This window comes from Oncorhynchus kisutch, linkage group LG15 (genome assembly GCF_002021735.2).
Source record: "Oncorhynchus kisutch isolate 150728-3 linkage group LG15, Okis_V2, whole genome shotgun sequence".
Classification (NCBI taxonomy): domain Eukaryota; kingdom Metazoa; phylum Chordata; class Actinopteri; order Salmoniformes; family Salmonidae; genus Oncorhynchus; species Oncorhynchus kisutch.
Genome location: NC_034188.2, coordinates 67,951,604 through 67,970,683, shown reverse-complemented (window position 1 = coordinate 67,970,683; position 19,080 = coordinate 67,951,604). Strand labels below are relative to the sequence as shown.

The window sequence follows — 19,080 nt, the reverse complement described above, 5'->3', positions numbered from 1 at the left end:
TCATCACCTGAGTTCTATCATCATTCATTTGGACAGCGACTTCAATGAGTTCCGCTGATTTGTCATCCAACTTTGTCATTGTGTTCATTAACTGATCGTCTTTGGTTTGCAGCGTTTTGAGGAGAACCGTGTTACTTTGAGTAACATTCAACAAAACAGCATGCATGTTATCAAGTAGAGCGCTCCTGTTTGTAGATAACTCTTCAGATTTATCTAGTTTGGTGTGGACATCATCATATTTAATTTTGGCTAAATCGAGTTGTTCCTGTAGCATATGATTTTGTTCCTGTAGAAGACGATTTTGTTGAAGAGCTTGTGCTTGTTCATCGTCATATGTTTTTGCAATTACATTTAATTGTTCCGTTTTCAAGCGCCGTTCCATAACTAGCAGAATTTTTCCCATTTCTGCATTTGTCATTGGTTTCCCGGTTCTCTCCACCTGTCCCTTTATGTCTACCATTACCTGCTCGTGCTTCAGCTATGCACTGCGGTATTGGACAGATGCCAATCTCGGATGGTAAGACATCAGGGCTAGACTGGAGAGAACCTTTACGAGGTCTGCGCCCGATGGTTGATTTTGGAAAGCGTTGTTCTCTGCTGTTTTTCCGCTAATGGCATAATTAGGGTTGGTATCATTGCTGAGGTCAGAGATCAATCCATTTATGGGTGGAGGTTCACTAATTAGCGGGCGAGTGGGGACTACCCCTCTGATAGCTTGCACATTATTAGAACATTTGAAAGGAAAATTGTTTTTCCTAATTTTCCAAAGTTTGGTTTTGAAATATATTGGGAGCTGCAAAGACGATTTTAATCTATTTATAGACGTTAATGAACCATCAGTACTGGACAGTACTGTGGAAGTTGGACGTGAATTAATTTGCAAAAGCAAATCAATGATAGGCTATCTGGGAATTAAACTTTAAATTAACCTGGGAAGTTGGTTCATCTAGGTTACTATTGCAAAGTTTAAGGTGTCTCATTTAATTGGAGGAACCTAGAAAGGTATGTTCGACAATTTAGATAAATGAATTGAATGAGACGATGATACCCAAGCAATTGAGATTGCTGGGTTATCATAAAAGTAATGTTAGGTACATTCACCACTATGGTACACTTTCCCCTCAGGCCACAGCCATATGGGATTCCTGCTGGAGGTGGGACTGATTGATTGTGCTTTGCAAAAGCAGATTTTACTGATTGATCAAATGTAATGAATAATCAAACCTGTATAGGCTATCTGGGAATTAAACTTTAAATTATCCTGAGAGATCTGCTTCATCTAAATTAATATTGCAAAGTTTAAGGTGTCTCATTTAATTGAAAGAACCTAGAATGGTATGTTCGACAGTTTAAATAAATAAATTGAATGAGGCGATGATACCCAAGCAATTGAGATTGCTGGATTATTTTAACGTGATCCACGTTTGGCTTTCCCCTACTTCTTTTAAGAGATGTAACGCTGAAATCAAACGGAAGTACAAAGGGCGGGATTTCCGTTGCGCAAGGAGGAGGAATTTAAACGGAACACAGGAAGGGGAAAATGTTCCCCCTTTTGTAAGCTTAGCATCTCGTGCAAGCTAACCCTACTTTGTTCAGAAATCTCACTTCCAAGCACAAAAATAGGGTCCATTTTACCCTGGAAAGGGTGGGTTTACTAGTGAAGTCTCACATTTACCCATTTGGCATAGCGTTATGTTGACCGAAGCGACACGGCACATAAATACAGATATGCCTGTGGTCTGCCCACACTTGCTTAGTGCGATAGGCGGACAGAATACTTCGGCTCGGTCACCGAAAAGATATCTTCTAATATCTAACCTTACTGGCTCTATGCCCTCGCTCTAGAAGGTCATATTGACCTACAGAAGTAGTACCGTTTGGCCTAACGGGCTACATCTGCTATGTTTCACTCATTGCTCTGACGCTAACGACACACGACCGGAGGCGCTCTGTAGCCTCTTAAAATGGAACCCTGACCTGTCCGGTGAACAGGTCAGAGTTCCATAGCCGCAGGCAGAACAGTTGAAACTGGAGCAGCAGCACGGCCAGGTGGACTGGGGACAGCAAGGAGTCATCAGGCCAGGTAGTCCTGAGGCATGGTCCTAGGGCTCAGGTCCTCCGAGAAAGAGAACTAAAGAGAGCATACTTAAATTCACACAGGACACTGGATAAGACCGGAGAAATACTCCAGATAATTATCACATTGTGACTATTTTTACATCATGCTGTATCACTTTTCCCACTCTCCTGTAGTAACCCCACCAGGGCTATTGTGCTCAGCAGCTTTTTCAAGGTGTAATCTGTTAAATGATTTGCTGTGTGGAACAAAACAAGAAATTCCCTATGGCAACATCCTTGTTACCAGATGATGTGTCACACTACATTTTTTATGAACATGGTTACCATTGTGTTCCACCCTCGGGCCTGCCATAACATATCAAAGGCCTCTCTGTGAATTCAACACTTCCCTGATCCATTCTACAGGTTACGCCTGTCCACTACCCATAATTAAATGGTGAAGGAATGAGAATGCTACTAAGACAACAAGCTTTCTGACAACAATAAGTGTTGAGAAAATAATGTCTCATTCAGTCATACAACTGATTATTATTATTATGGGTCTGAGAGAAAATGTTGCAGTTTTAAAGCTAATTTCCTATAATGAAACAAATAATGGCTTATCACGTGTTCCTATGCTATCTGGGGGGCCCGACCTCCAGGAGGACACCAACCTAAAGCCTGTGGGCCCCCCCACCTTGCAGGGGCTGCGTGGGTGTGTGCTAATGCCAGTGATTACCGGTATATGAAAATATGTCTATTGAGAGCCCTTTGCTGACTATATCCAAATAGAACAATGATTTAGCCTCTTGGTATTTTATTTTATTTTAAATGACCTGATAATTATCCCATTGTGACTATTTTGACATTTTGCTGTCAGTATAATTATCACTTTTCACACTCTCCTGTAGTAACACAGGGCTGTCGTTTTCAGCAGCCTTTTTAAACTGTGATCTGTTAAACGATTTGCTGGGTGGAACAAAACAATAACTTCCCTATGCCAGGAATGAGATGATATAACTAAATATTATCATAATGAGTATGATTTCTCCATCAACTTCCTTGTTTGATTGGTAATGAGTAACATACATAGTTTGAAGCTGGAATAGCTATTCATAAAGTGTAAGAAACATTTGAACATTGAAATTGATACATTACACTATATACCAGTTTTACAGTATATGTATTTATGGTTTACAATTTGTAAAGCTGAGGTTGAGGTTTTGTGTAAGTAGTCTATTTTAAAATTATATTGCCAACATGCTGGTTACCAGGTGCTGCGTCACACAAAGTTTCTTATGAATGACTTACTGTAGTCTAAGAACTATGGTGTATACCCTCAGACCTGCCATAACATATTTGTGAATTCAACACTTCCCTGATCCATCCTACAGGTTATGCCTGTCCCTTACCCATAATTATATGGTGAAAGAATGAGAATCCTACTAAGACAACAAGCTTTCTGACAACAATAAGTGTTGAGAAAATGTCTCATTCAGTCATACAACTTCAATTTATGAATACAAAAAAATCAATATTTTTTTAAGGTGCTGATTTGCAACACTTCAAATGAAATCATGTATTTGATCCACTGCCATTATTGATGACTTTACTACAGAGGAGGTGCTGACTCAATCTGAGAGCAAAATGGGTAGTCCCAAACAAACCTGCCACACACACCTCGCCTCTCATCTGTGAACAAGGAAATCGTCTCTGCCTCACATCACATAGCTGGGCTGGGTTCAAATGGGATTTGCATAGGAAAGAAAAAAGTGAAAATGCAAGAAAGAACATTCTCTTGGCTTAACAAGGTTGCCTTTATTTTATGTAAGTACCACTGGTTTAATTATGTTGTATAGTAGCTTGAATCAAAATATATTCAGCCAGTGCACTTAAGATGCTGGACACTGTTAATCACAGGGCAATTAGATTTATAACTAATGCAAGACCACTCACCCATCACTGTGATCTATACAACATGGTGAAGTGGCCCTTCCTTCCTTATGAGAAGGCTGAAGCATTGGTACATCATTGTGTACAACACAGTGCTTGGACCATTGTCTACATATCTGTGCTCCTCACTTACAAGCTCATCACAAACGTATAGTCTCCGTTCTCAGCTACTACTATCTTCCAAGGTCCTAAGGCCAGAACATAAATGGGATTGATATGATTTTTCTATAATGCTCCTTGGTCTTGGAACAAGCTGCAAAAGACTATAAAACTGGAGGAGAGGGTATTGCTGGTTGAGTTTAACCTCTAAAGTTTAAACCGTTGGGGGGAGGAGGTGTACTAAGCCAACATATGGAATTGTTTTAAGATGGTCATATCATGGATCATTTAGCTATTTGATTTAGAATTTTAATACCCCTTTAGCTATCCCCCAAAAATACTTGAAAATGATTTAATAAAATATTGAATTTGGCCTTTTTTACTAAGTCCATAGAAACGCATTGAATAACACATTCATACATCGCAAAATAGACAGTATATTTTTAATGAGGAATAAGGTTTTGAAGTGTCTGTCCTATATCTAGGAGATATAAGAAAGGAAATATATACATTGTATGTACAGTACCAGTCAAAATTGTGGACACACCTACTCATTCAAGGGCTTTTCTTTATTTTTAATATTTTCTACATTGTAAAAATACAATGTAAATATAAAAAATAAAGCCCTTGAATGAGCTGTGTCCACACTTGTGACTGGTACTGTACAGTGTATGTGTATATTCATGTGGCTGACATGTAGTAATGTTAAATAATGTTTTTTTGGGCTCATTGTATTAATTGTGATTGGCTTACATTTTACCGATATGGAGTACCGCCACTATTTATTTTACTGGGATGTCGTACCAGACTGTACCCCCTTACTTTCACCCCTGATTGTATTGTGCTCTTTGTATGTACAGTGCCTTCGGAAACTATTCAGACCCCTTGACTTTTGTCACATTTTGTTACATTATAGCCTTATTCTAAAATGGATTAAATAGAACATTTTCCTCATCAATCTACAAACAATACCCCATAATGACAAAGCGAAACAGGCTATTACAAATTTTAGCAAATGTATTAAAGATAAAAAAACACATACCTTATTTACATAAGTATTCACACCCTTTGCTATGAGACTTTTTGGGTGCAATTCAAAACAAGAAAACAGGGTAAGGGTGCCCTCCAGCTGTAACCCAAGGAAACAACAATCAAATAATACAGAAACTGTGACATAAACATGACGTTGTCACATCAAATCAATTATAATTTTTTTCTTCTGATTCACAGTTTTCATAAACATAACATCCATATCAGTGTTTAATGCTGAGAAGAGCACAACCACAGAACAAGTACAAAATATAGCACAAGTAAATGCATCAACATCACATAATTCAACATCTACCTCAGTGATGGATGAAATTACCAAGTATGTTTCAAAAATCCCAAGTGAAACATCACTGCCTGTAACCAGTCAGATGTCAATGGGTACCACTGTTTCATCAACTCCAACAGCAAATACCAATCAATCCATAGAAAGTATAGCTTCCACTACATCAAACGTTTATTCAAGTGATGTCACCACAACTACATCAACATCAGCAACCACTACAAGCAATGCCACCACAACTTCCACCTCAACAGTCACTTCAAGTGATGTCAATTCTCCCTCAACTACATCAGCAGTAACTTCAACTGTGACCACCATTCCTTCTACACCAACAGTCACAATTGATACCCCCAATCCCTCAACAGTCACTCAAAGGAATGCCTACTCTCCCTCTACTATGTCTACAGACTCTTTAAATGATGCCACCACTCCATCAACAGTCACTTCAAGTGATGCCACCACTCCCTCAACTACATCGACAGTCACAAGTGATTCCATCACTTCCTCTACTACATCAACATTGGCAGTCCCTTCAAGTGATGCCACCACTCCCTCAACAGTCACTTTTCCCTCCACTACATCAGCAGTAACATCAACTGTGGCCAACATTCCTTCTACTACTTCGAAAGTCACCTCAAGTGATGCCACCAATCCCTCTACTATGTCTACAGTCACTTCAAGTGATCCCGCAACTCCCACTAATTCATTGACAGTCACAAGTGATGTCACAACTCCCTCAACTACATCAATAGTCACTTCAAGTGATCCCAAAACTCTGACTTCTACATTGACAGTCAAAAGTGATGCCACTACTCGGTCTACTATGTCTACAGTCATTTCAAGTGATCCCACAACTTCCACTACTACATTGACAGTCACTAGTGATGCCATCATTCGCTCTGCTACATCGACATTGACAGTCCCTTTAATAAGTGATGCCACCTCTCCCTCTACCATGTATACAGTTACTTTAAGTGGCAACACATCAACACCTACTTCAAGTGATGCCACACCTCCCTCAACAGTCACTTCAACTCATGTAACTTCTCCCTCAACTATGTCTACAGTCACTTCAATTGATACCACCCCTACTACATCAACAGTCACAAATGATGCCCTCACTCGCTCTACTACATTGATATTGAAATTACATTCAAGTGATGCCACTAATACCTCAACAGTCACTTCAAATGATGCCAGCAGTCCCTCAACTATGTCGACAGTTACTTCAAGTGATAACAAAACTCCCTCAACAGTCACTTCAAGTGATGCCACTACTCCCTCGACTATGTTGACAGTCACTTCAAGTGATGCCACCAGTCCCTCAACAGTCACTTCAAGTGATCCCTCAACTCCCACCACTACATCGACATTGACAGTCTCTTCAATGGACGCCACCACTCTTTCAACAGTCACTTCAAGTGATACTACATCAACACCCACTTCAAGTAATGCCACCACTCCCTCACCCAAATCAACAGTGTCTTCAAGTGATTCCACCAATCCCTCAACTACATCAACAGTCACAAGTGATGCCATCACTCATTCTACTAAATCGACATTGACAGTCCTTTCAAGTGATGCCATCACTCTCTCAACAGTCACTTCAAGTAATGCCACCACTACGACATTAACAGTCACTTCAAGTGATAGTACATCAACACCCACTTCAATTGATGCCACCACTCCCTCAACAGCATCCCCAGTCATTCAAAGTAATACCATTACTCCCTCAACTACATCGACATTCACTTCAAGCCATACCACCACCACCACTACATCGACAGTAACATCAACTGTGGCCAGCATTCCCTCAAATACATCGACAGTCAGTTCAAGCGATGCCACCACTCCCTCAACTACATCAACAGTCACTTCAAGGGATGCCAACACTCCCTTAGCAGTCTCTTCATGTGATGTCACTACTCCCTCAACTACATCAATAGTCACTTCAAGTGATGCCACCACTACTCCATCAACAACAGCAGTCACTTCAAGCGATGCCACCGCTCCTTCAACATTCACTTCAAGTGATGCCACCACTGCTACACCAACAGTAGCTTCAACTGCAGCCACCATTCCCTCAACTACATCGACAGTCAATTCAGATGATACTACATCAACACCCACTTCAAGTGATGCCACCACTCCCTCAACTGCATCAACTTCAAATGATGCCACAACTACTACACTGACATTAACAGTCATTTCAAGCGATTCCACCACTCCCTCATCTACATCAATAGTCACTTCTCGTGATGCCACAGGTACTACATCAACATCAGCATTCACTTCAAGTGATGCCACCTCTCGCTCGACATCAATGTTCACTTCAAGTGATGTCACCTCTCCATCAACATCAATACTACATGCCACCACTGCTACACCAACAGTAGCTTCAACTGCAGCCACCATTCCCTCAACTACATCGACAGTCAATTCAGATGATACTACATCAACACCCACTTCAAGTAATGCCACCACTCCCTCAAGTACATCGACAGTCAGTTCCAGTTTTACCACCACTCTGTCAACAGTCACTTCAGGTGATGCCACCACTACTACACCGACAGTAACATTAACTGTGGACAGAATTCCCTCAACTACGTCGACAGTCAGGTCAAGTGATGCCACCACTGCATCAACAATCACTTCAAGTCATGACACCACTGTTACATCAACATCAGCAGTAACTTCAAGCGATCCCACCACTCCCTCAACATTCACTTCAAGTGATGCCACCGCTACTACATCAACATCAGCATTCACTTCAAGTGATGCCACCTCTCCGTCAACATCAATATTCACTTCAAGTGTCGGCATCTCTCACAAAACTACATCAACAGTCACATCAGATGATACTACATCAACACTCACTTCAAATGATGCCAGCCCTCCCTCGACGTCAACAGTTACTTTAAGTGATGCCACCAATCCCTCAACTGCAACGACATCAACTTCAAATGATGCCACCACTACTACACCGACATTAACAGTCATTTCAAGCGATTCCACCACTCCCTCAAAAGCCTCTTCAAGTGATGCCACCACTCACTCATCTACATCAATAGTCACTTCAAGTGAAGCCACAGCTACTACATCAACATCAGCAGTCACTTCAAGCGATATCACTGTTCCTTCAACATTTACTTCAAGTGGTGCCACCACTACTACATCAGCATTCAGTTCAAGTGATGCCATCTTTCCCTCGACATCAACAGTCACTTTAAGTGATGGCACCACTCCCTCAACAGTCTCTTCAAGTGATGCCACCGCTACTACATCAACATCAGCAGTTTCTTCAAGTGATGCCACCAATCCCTCAACTGCATTGACATCAACGTCAAATGATGCCACCACTCCCTCATCTACATCAGCAGTCACTTCAAGCGATAACACTGTTCCTTCAACATTCACTTCAAGTGGTGCCACCTCTTCCTCGACATCAATATTTACTTCAATTGATGCCACCTCTCCCTCGACATCAACAGTCACTTTAAGTGATGCCACCTCTCCCTCAACTACATTAACTTTCACTTCAAGTGTTACCACCACTACTACACCGACAGAAATATTAACTGTGGCCACAATTCCTTCAACTACATTGACAGTCACTTCAAGTGATGACACCACTGCTTCAACAGTCACTCCAAGTGATGCCACCAATCCCTCAACTACATCAACATCAACTTCAAGAGATGCCACCACTGCTACATCGACATTAACAGTCACCTCAATTCATAACACCACTATTACATCAACATCAGCAGTCACTTCAAGCAATGCCACCGCTCCTTCAAAATTAGCTTCAAGTCATGCCACCGCTACAACATCAACATCAGCAGTCACTTCAAGCAATAACAACGTTCCTTCAACATTCACTTCAAGTGGTGCCACCACTCCCTCAAGAAAATCAACAGTCTCTTCAAGTGATGCCACCGCTACTTCATCAGCATCAGCATCAGCAGTCTCCTCAAGTGATGCCACCAATTCCTCAACTGCATTGACAGAAAATGCCACATGGACACCCACTTCAGGTGATGCAACCTCTTCCCCAACTACATCAACATTCACTTCAAGTGGTGCCACCACTCCCTCAACAGTAGCTTCAAGTGATGCCACTGCTATTGCATCAACATCAGCAGTCTCTTCAAGTGATGCCACCACTCCTTCTACAGTCACTTCAAGCAATCCCACCACTCCCTCAACAGTCACTTCAAGTGTTGCCACCTCTCCCTCGACATCAACAGTCACTTTAGATGATGGCACCACTCCCTCAACAGTCTCTTCAAGTGATGCCACCGCTACTTCATCAACATCAGCAGTCTCCTCAAGTGATGCCACCAATCCCTCAACTGCATTGACATCAACTTCAAATGATGCCACCTCTCCCTCGACATCAATATTCACTTCAATTGATGCCAACTCTCCTTCTACATTCACTTCAAGCAACCCCACCACTCCCTCAACAGTCACTTCAAGTGATGCCACCTCTCCCTCGACATCAATCTTCACTTCAATTGATGCCACCTCTCACTCAACTACATCGATAGTCACTTCAGACGATACTACATCAACAACCACTTCAAATGTTGCCACCACTGCCTCAACAGTCACTTCAAGTGATGCCATCACTCCCACAACTACACTGATAGTAACTTCAGAAAATGCCACATGGACACCCACTTCAGGTGATGCAACCTCTTCCTCAACTACATCAACATTCACTTCAAGTGGTGCCACCACTCCCTCAACAGTAGCTTCAAGTGATGCCACCAATCCCTCAACTGCATTGACATCAACTTCAAATGATGCCACCTCTCCCTCGACATCAATATTCATTACAATTGATGCCAACTCTCCTTCTACATTCACTTCAAGCAACCCCACCACTCCCTTAACAGTCACTTCAAGTGATGCCACCTCTCCCTCGACATCAATCTTCACTTCAATTGATGCCACCTCTCACTCAACTACATCGATAGTCACTTCAGACGATACTACATCAACAACCACTTCAAATGTTGCCACCACTCCCTCAACAGTCACTTCAAGTGTTGCCACCTCTCCCTCGACATCAATCTTCACTTCAAATGTTGCCACCACTGCCTCAACAGTCACTTCAAGTGATGCCATCACTCCCACAACTACACTGATAGTAACTTCAGAAAATGCCACATGGACACCCACTTCAGGTGATGCAACCTCTTCCTCAACTACATCAACATTCACTTCAAGTGGTGCCACCACTCCCTCAACAGTAGCTTCAAGTGATGCCACTGCTACTGCATCAACATCAGCAGTCTCTTCAAGTGGTGCCACCACTACTTCTACAGTCACTTCAAGCAATCCCACCACTCCCTCAACAGTCACTTCAAGTGTTGCCACCTCTCCCTCGACATCAATCTTCACTTCAAATGTTGCCACCACTGCCTCAACAGTCACTTCAAGTGATGCCATCATTCCCTCAACTACACTGATAGTAACTTCAGAAAATGCCACATGGACACCCACTTCAGGTGATGCAACCTCTTCCTCAACTACATCAACATTAACTTCAAGTGGTGCCACCACACCCTCAACAGTCACTTCAAGTGATGCCACCTCTCCCTCAACTACATTGACTTTCACTTCAAGTGTTACCACCACTACTACACCGACAGAAATATTAACTGTGGCCACAATTCCTTCAACTACATTGACAGTCACTTCAAGTGATGACACCACTGCTTCAACAGTCACTCCAAGTGATGCCACCAATCCCTCAACTACATCGACATCAACTTCAAGAGATGCCACCACTGCTACATCGACATTAACAGTCACTTCAATTCATAACACCACTATTACATCAACATCAGCAGTCACTTCAAGCAATAACAACGTTCCTTCAACATTCACTTCAAGTGGTGTCACCACTCCCTCAAGAAAATCAACAGTCTCCTCAAGTGATGCCACCAATCCCTCAACTGCATTGACATCAACTTCAAATGTTGCCACCTCTCACTCAACTACATCGATAGTCACTTCAGACGATACTACATCAACAACCACTTCAAATGTTGCCACCACTGCCTCAACAGTCACTTCAAGTGATGCCATCACTCCCTCAACTACACTGATAGTAACTTCAGAAAATGCCACATGGACACCCACTTCAGGTGATGCAACCTCTTCCTCAACTACATCAACATTCACTTCAAGTGGTGCCACCACACCCTCAACAGTCACTTCAAGTGATGCCACCTCTCCCTCAACTACATTGACTTTCACTTCAAGTGTTACCACCACTACTACACCGACAGAAATATTAACTGTGGCCACTATTCCTTCAACTACATTGACAGTCACTTCAAGTGATGACACCACTGCTTCAACAGTCACTCCAAGTGATGCCACCAATCCCTCAACTACATCGACATCAACTTCAAGAGATGCCACCACTGCTACATCGACATTAACAGTCACTTCAATTCATAACACCACTATTACATCAACATCAGCAGTAACTTCAAGCAATGCCACCGCTCCTTCAAAATTAGCTTCAAGTCATGCCACCGCTACAACATCAATTTCAGTAGTCTCTTCAAGTGATGTAACCACTGCTTCAACAGTCACTCCAAGTGACGCCACCAATCCCTCAACTGCATCGACATCAACTTCAAATGATGCCACCACTCCCTCATCTACATCAATAGTCACTTCAAGTGATGCCACCACTACTACATCAGCATTCAGTTCAAGTGATGCCATCTCTCCCTCGACATCAACAGTCTCTTCAAGTGATGCCACCGCTACTATATCAACATCAGCAGTCTCTTCAAGTGATGCCACCAATCCCTCAACTGTATCGACATCAACTTCAAATGATGCCACCACTCCCTCATCTACATCAATAGTCACTTCAAGTGATGCCACCGATACCACATCAGCATTCACTTCAAGTGATGCCACCACTCCCTCAACATCAATATTCACTTCAAGTAATGGCACCTCTCCCTCGACATCAATATTCACTTCAAGTGATGCCACCAATCCCTCTACTGCAACGACATCAACTTCAAATGATGCCACCACTACTACAACGACATTAACAGTCATTTCATGCGATTCCACCACTCCCTCAAAAGCCACTTCAAGTGATGCCACCACTCCCTCATCTACATCAATAGTCACTTCAAGTGATGCCACCACTACTACATCAACATCAGCAGTCACTTCAAGCGATATCACTGTTCCTTCAACATTCACTTCAAGTGGTGCCACCGCTACTATATCAGCATTCAGTTCAAGTGATGCCACCTCTCCCTCGACATCAATATTCACTTCAAATAATGCCACCACTCCCTCATCTACATCAATATTCACTTCAAGTGATGCCACCACTACTACATCAGCATTCAGTTCAAGTGATGCCATCTCTCCCTCGACATCAACAGTCTCTTCAAGTGATGCCACCGCTACTATATCAACATCAGCAGTCTCTTCAAGTGATGCCACCAATCCCTCAACTGTATCGACATCAACTTCAAATGATGCCACCACTCCCTCATCTACATCAATAGTCACTTCAAGTGATGCCACCACTACTACATCAACATCAGCAGTCACTTCAAGCAATAAAACTGTTCCTTCAACATTCACTTCAAGTGATGCCACCACTCCCTCAAGAAAATCGCCAGTCACTTCAAGTGATGCCACCTCTTCCCCAACAACATCGACTTTAACTTCAAGTGATATAACCACAACTACACTGACAGTAACTTCAACATTGGCCAACATTCTCTCAACTACATCGACAGTCGCTTCAAGTGATGCCACTACACCCTCAACATTCACTTCAAGTGGTGCCACCGATACCACATCAACATCAGCATTCACTTCAAGTGATGCCACCACTCCCTCAACATCAATATTCACTTCAAGTAATGGCACCTCTCACTCAACTACATCGACAGTCACTTCAGACGATACTACATCAACATCCACTTCAAGTGATGCCACCACACCCTCAAGTACATTGACAGTCAGTTCAAGTGTTGCCACCACTGCTTCAACAGTCACTCCAAGTGATGCCACCAATCCCTCAACTACATCGACATCAACTTCAAGAGATGCCACCACTGCTACATCGACATTAACAGTCACTTCAATTCATAACACCACTATTACATCAGCAGTCACTTCAAGCAATGCCACCGCTCCTTCAAAATTAGCTTCAAGTCATGCCACCGCTACAACATCAATTTCAGTAGTCTCTTCAAGTGATGTAACCACTGCTTCAACAGTCACTCCAAGTGACGCCACCAATCCCTCAACTGCATCGACATCAACTTCAAATGATGCCACCACTCCCTCATCTACATCAATAGTCACTTCAAGTGATGCCACCACTACTACATCAGCATTCAGTTCAAGTGATGCCATCTCTCCCTCGACATCAACAGTCACTTTAAGTGATGGCACCACTCCCACAACAGTCTCCTCAAGTGATGCCACCAATCCCTCAACTGCATTGACATCAACTTCAAATGATGCCACCTCTCCCTCGACATCAATATTCACTTCAATTGATGCCAACTCTCCTTCTACATTCACTTCAAGCAACCCCACCACTCCCTCAACAGTCACTTCAAGTGATGCCACCTCTCCCTCGACATCAATCTTCACTTCAATTGATGCCACCTCTCACTCAACTACATCGATAGTCACTTCAGACGATACTACATCAACAACCACTTCAAATGTTGCCACCACTCCCTCAACAGTCACTTCAAGTGTTGCCACCTCTCCCTCGACATCAATCTTCACTTCAAATGTTGCCACCACTGCCTCAACAGTCACTTCAAGTGATGCCATCACTCCCACAACTACACTGATAGTAACTTCAGAAAATGCCACATGGACACCCACTTCAGGTGATGCAACCTCTTCCTCAACTACATCAACATTCACTTCAAGTGGTGCCACCACTCCCTCAACAGTAGCTTCAAGTGATGCCACTGCTACTGCATCAACATCAGCAGTCTCTTCAAGTGGTGCCACCACTACTTCTACAGTCACTTCAAGCAATCCCACCACTCCCTCAACAGTCACTTCAAATGTTGCCACCTCTCCCTCGACATCAATCTTCACTTCAAATGTTGCCACCACTGCCTCAACAGTCACTTCAAGTGATGCCATCACTCCCTCAACTACACTGATAGTAACTTCAGAAAATGCCACATGGACACCCACTTCAGGTGATGCAACCTCTTCCTCAACTACATCAACATTCACTTCAAGTGGTGCCACCACACCCTCAACAGTCACTTCAAGTGATGCCACCTCTCCCTCAACTACATTGACTTTCACTTCAAGTGTTACCACCACTACTACACCGACAGAAATATTAATTGTGGCCACAATTCCTTCAACTACATTGACAGTCACTTCAAGTGATGCCACCAATCCCTCAACTACATCGACATCAACTTCAAGAGATGCCACCACTGCTACATCGACATTAACAGTCACTTCAATTCATAACACCACTATTACATCAACATCAGCAGTCACTTCAAGCAATGCCACCGCTCCTTCAAAATTAGCTTCAAGTCATGCCACCGCTACAACATCAATTTCAGTAGTCTCTTCAAGTGATGTAACCACTGCTTCAACAGTCACTCCAAGTGACGCCACCAATCCCTCAACTGCATCGACATCAACTTCAAATGATGCCACCACTCCCTCATCTACATCAATAGTCACTTCAAGTGATGCCACCACTACTACATCAGCATTCAGTTCAAGTGATGCCACCTCTCCCTCGACATCAACAGTCTCTTCAAGTGATGCCACCGCTACTATATCAACATCAGCAGTCTCTTCAAGTGATGCCACCAATCCCTCAACTGTATCGACATCAACTTCAAATGATGCCACCACTCCCTCATCTACATCAATAGTCACTTCAAGTGATGCCACCGATACCACATCAACATCAGCATTCACTTCAAGTGATGCCACCACTACTACACCGACATTAACAGTCATTTCAAGCGATTCCACCACTCCCTCAAAAGCCACTTCAAGTGATGCCACCACTCCCTCATCTACATCAATAGTCACTTCAAGTGATGCCACCACTACTACATCAACATCAGCAGTCACTTCAAGCAATAAAACTGTTCCTTCAACATTCACTTCAAGTGATGCCACCACTCCCTCAAGAAAATCGCCAGTCACTTCAAGTGATGCCACCTCTTCCTCAATAACATCGACTTTAACTTCAAGTGATATAACCACAACTACACTGACAGTAACTTCAACATTGGCCAACATTCTCTCAACTACATCGACAGTCGCTTCAAGTGATGCCACTACACCCTCAACATTCACTTCAAGTGGTGCCACCGATACCACATCAACATCAGCATTCACTTCAAGTGATGCCACCACTCCCTCAACATCAATATTCACTTCAAGTAATGGCACCTCTCCCTCGACATCAATATTCACTTCAAGTGATGCCACCAATCCCTCTACTGCAACGACATCAACTTCAAATGATGCCACCACTACTACACCGACATTAACAGTCATTTCAAGCGATTCCACCACTCCCTCAAAAGCCACTTCAAGTGATGCCACCACACCCTCATCTACATCAATAGTCACTTCAAGTGATGCCACCACTACTACATCAACATCAGCAGTCACTTCAAGCGATATCACTGTTCCTTCAACATTCACTTCAAGTGGTGCCACCGCTACTATATCAGCATTCAGTTCAAGTGATGCCACCTCTCCCTCGACATCAATATTCACTTCAAATAATGCCACCACTCCCTCATCTACATCAATAGTCACTACAAGTGATGCCACCACTACTACATCACCATTCAGTTCAAGTGATGCCATCTCTCCCTCGACATCAACAGTCTCTTCAAGTGATGCCACCGCTACTATATCAACATCAGCAGTCTCTTCAAGTGATGCCACCAATCCCTCAACTGTATCGACATCAACTTCAAATGATGTCACCACTCCCTCATCTACATCAATAGTCACTTCAAGTGATGCCACTACTACTACATCAACATCAGCAGTCACTTCAAGCAATAAAACTGTTCCTTCAACATTCACTTCAAGTGATGCCACCACTCCCTCAAGAAAATCGCCAGTCACTTCAAGTGATGCCACCTCTTCCTCAATAACATCGACTTTAACTTCAAGTGATATAACCACAACTACACTGACAGTAACTTCAACATTGGCCAACATTCTCTCAACTACATCGACAGTCACTTCAAGTGATGCCACCACACCCTCATCTACATCAATAGTCACTTCAAGTGATGCCACCACTACTACATCAACATCAGCAGTCACTTCAAGCGATATCACTGTTCCTTCAACATTCACTTCAAGTGGTGCCACCGCTACTCTATCAGCATTCAGTTCAAGTGATGCCACCTCTCCCTCGACATCAATATTCACTTCAAATAATGCCACCTCTCACTCAACTACATCGACAGTCACTTCAGACGATACTACATCAACATCCACTTCAAGTGATGCCACCACACCCTCAAGTACATTGACAGTCAGTTCAAGTGTTGCCACCACTCTGTCAACAGTCACTTCAAGTGATGCCACCTCTTTCTCAACTACATCAACGGTCACTTCAGGTCATGCCACCACTACTACACCAAGAGTAACTTCAAATGCTGCCATCATTCCCTCAACTACATCAACACCCACTTCAAGTGATGCCACCTCTCCCTCAACTACATTAACTTTCACTTCAAGTGTTACCACCACTACTACACCGACAGAAATATTAACTGTGGCCACAATTCCTTCAACTACATTGACAGTCACTTCAAGTGATGACACCACTGCTTCAACAGTCACTCCAAGTGATGCCACCAATCCCTCAACTACATCAACATTCACTTCAAGTGGTGCCACCACTCCCCCAACAGTAGCTTCAAGTGTTGCCACTGCTACTGCATCAACATCAGCAGTCTCTTCAAGTGATGCCACCACTCCTTCTACAGTCACTTCAAGCAATCCCACCACTCCCTCAACAGTCACTTCAAGTGTTGCCACCTCTCCCTCGACATCAATCTTCACTTCAAATGTTGCCACCACTGCCTCAACAGTCACTTCAAGTGATGCCATCACTCCCTCAACTACACTGATAGTAACTTCAGAAAATGCCACATGGACACCCACTTCAAGTGATGCCACCAATCCCTCAACTGCATTGACATCAACTTCAAATGATGCCACCACTACTACACCGACATTAACAGTCATTTCAAGCGATTCCACCACTCCCTCAAAAGCCTCTTCAAGTGATGCCACCACTCCCTCATCTACATCAATAGTCACTTCAAGTGATGCCACAGCTACTACATCAACATCAGCAGTCACTTCAAGCAATATCACTGTTCCTTCAACATTTACTTCAAGTGGTGCCACTGATACTACATCAGCATTCAGTTCAAGTGATGCCATCTCTCCCTCAACTACATTGACTTTCACTTCAAGTGTTACCACCACTACTACACCGACAGAAATATTAACTGTGGCCACAATTCCTTCAACTACAATGACAGTCACTTCAAGTGATGACACCACTGCTTCAACAGTCACTCCAAGTGATGCCACCAATCCCTCAACTACATCGACATCAACTTCAAGAGATGCCACCACTGCTACATCGACATTAACAGTCACTTCAATTCATAACACCACTATTACATCAACATCAGCAGTCACTTCAAGCAATGCCACCGTTCCTTCAAAATTAGCTTCAAGTCATGCCACCGCTACAACATCAATTTCAGTAGTCTCTTCAAGTGATGTAACCACTGCTTCAACAGTCACTCCAAGTGACGCCACCAATCCCTCAACTGCATCGACATCAACTTCAAATGATGCCACCACTCCCTCATCTACATCAATAGTCACTTCAAGTGATGCCACCACTACTACATCAGCATTCAGTTCAAGTGATGCCATCTCTCCCTCGACATCAACAGTCACTTTAAGTGATGGCACCACTCCCTCAACAGTCACTTCAAGTGATGCCACCACTACTACATCAGCATTCAGTTCAAGCGATGCCATCTCTCCCTCGACATCAACAGTCACTTTAAGTGATGGCACCACTCCCTCAACAGTCTCCTCAAGTGATGCCACCAATCCCTCAACTGCATTGACATCAACTTCAAATGATGCCACCTCTCCCTCGACATCAATATTCACTTCAATTGATGCCAACTCTCCTTCTACATTCACTTCAAGCAACCCCACCACTCCCTCAACAGTCACTTCAAGTGATGCCACCTCTCCCTCGACATCAATCTTCACTTCAATTGATGCCACCTCTCACTCAACTACATCGATAGTCACTTCAGATGATACTACATCAACAACCACTTCAAATGTTGCCACCACTGCCTCAACAGTCACTTCAAGTGATGCCATCACTCCCTCAACTACACTGATAGTCACTTCAGAAAATGCCACATGGACACCCACTTCAGGTGATGCAACCTCTTCCTCAACTACATCAACATTCACTTCAAGTGATGCCACCTCTCCCTCAACTACATTGACTTTCACTTCAAGTGTTACCACCACTA

General features: G+C 43.1%; 1 protein-coding gene across 1 annotated transcript in view; it reads left to right on the top strand.

Moving 5' to 3' along the window:
• Positions 1–5,320: 5,320 nt before the first annotated feature.
• Positions 5,321–19,080, top strand: part of LOC116353711 (serine-rich adhesin for platelets-like) — a 33,782-nt gene continuing 20,022 nt past the window's right edge. The window contains exons 1-3 of the mRNA XM_031791432.1: positions 5,321–9,660; positions 10,495–11,646; positions 14,404–14,877. Of these exons, the coding sequence (XP_031647292.1) occupies positions 5,463–9,660; positions 10,495–11,646; positions 14,404–14,877 (5,824 nt within the window). The 5' untranslated portion in view covers positions 5,321–5,462. The remainder of the gene's footprint in view (positions 9,661–10,494; positions 11,647–14,403; positions 14,878–19,080) is intronic.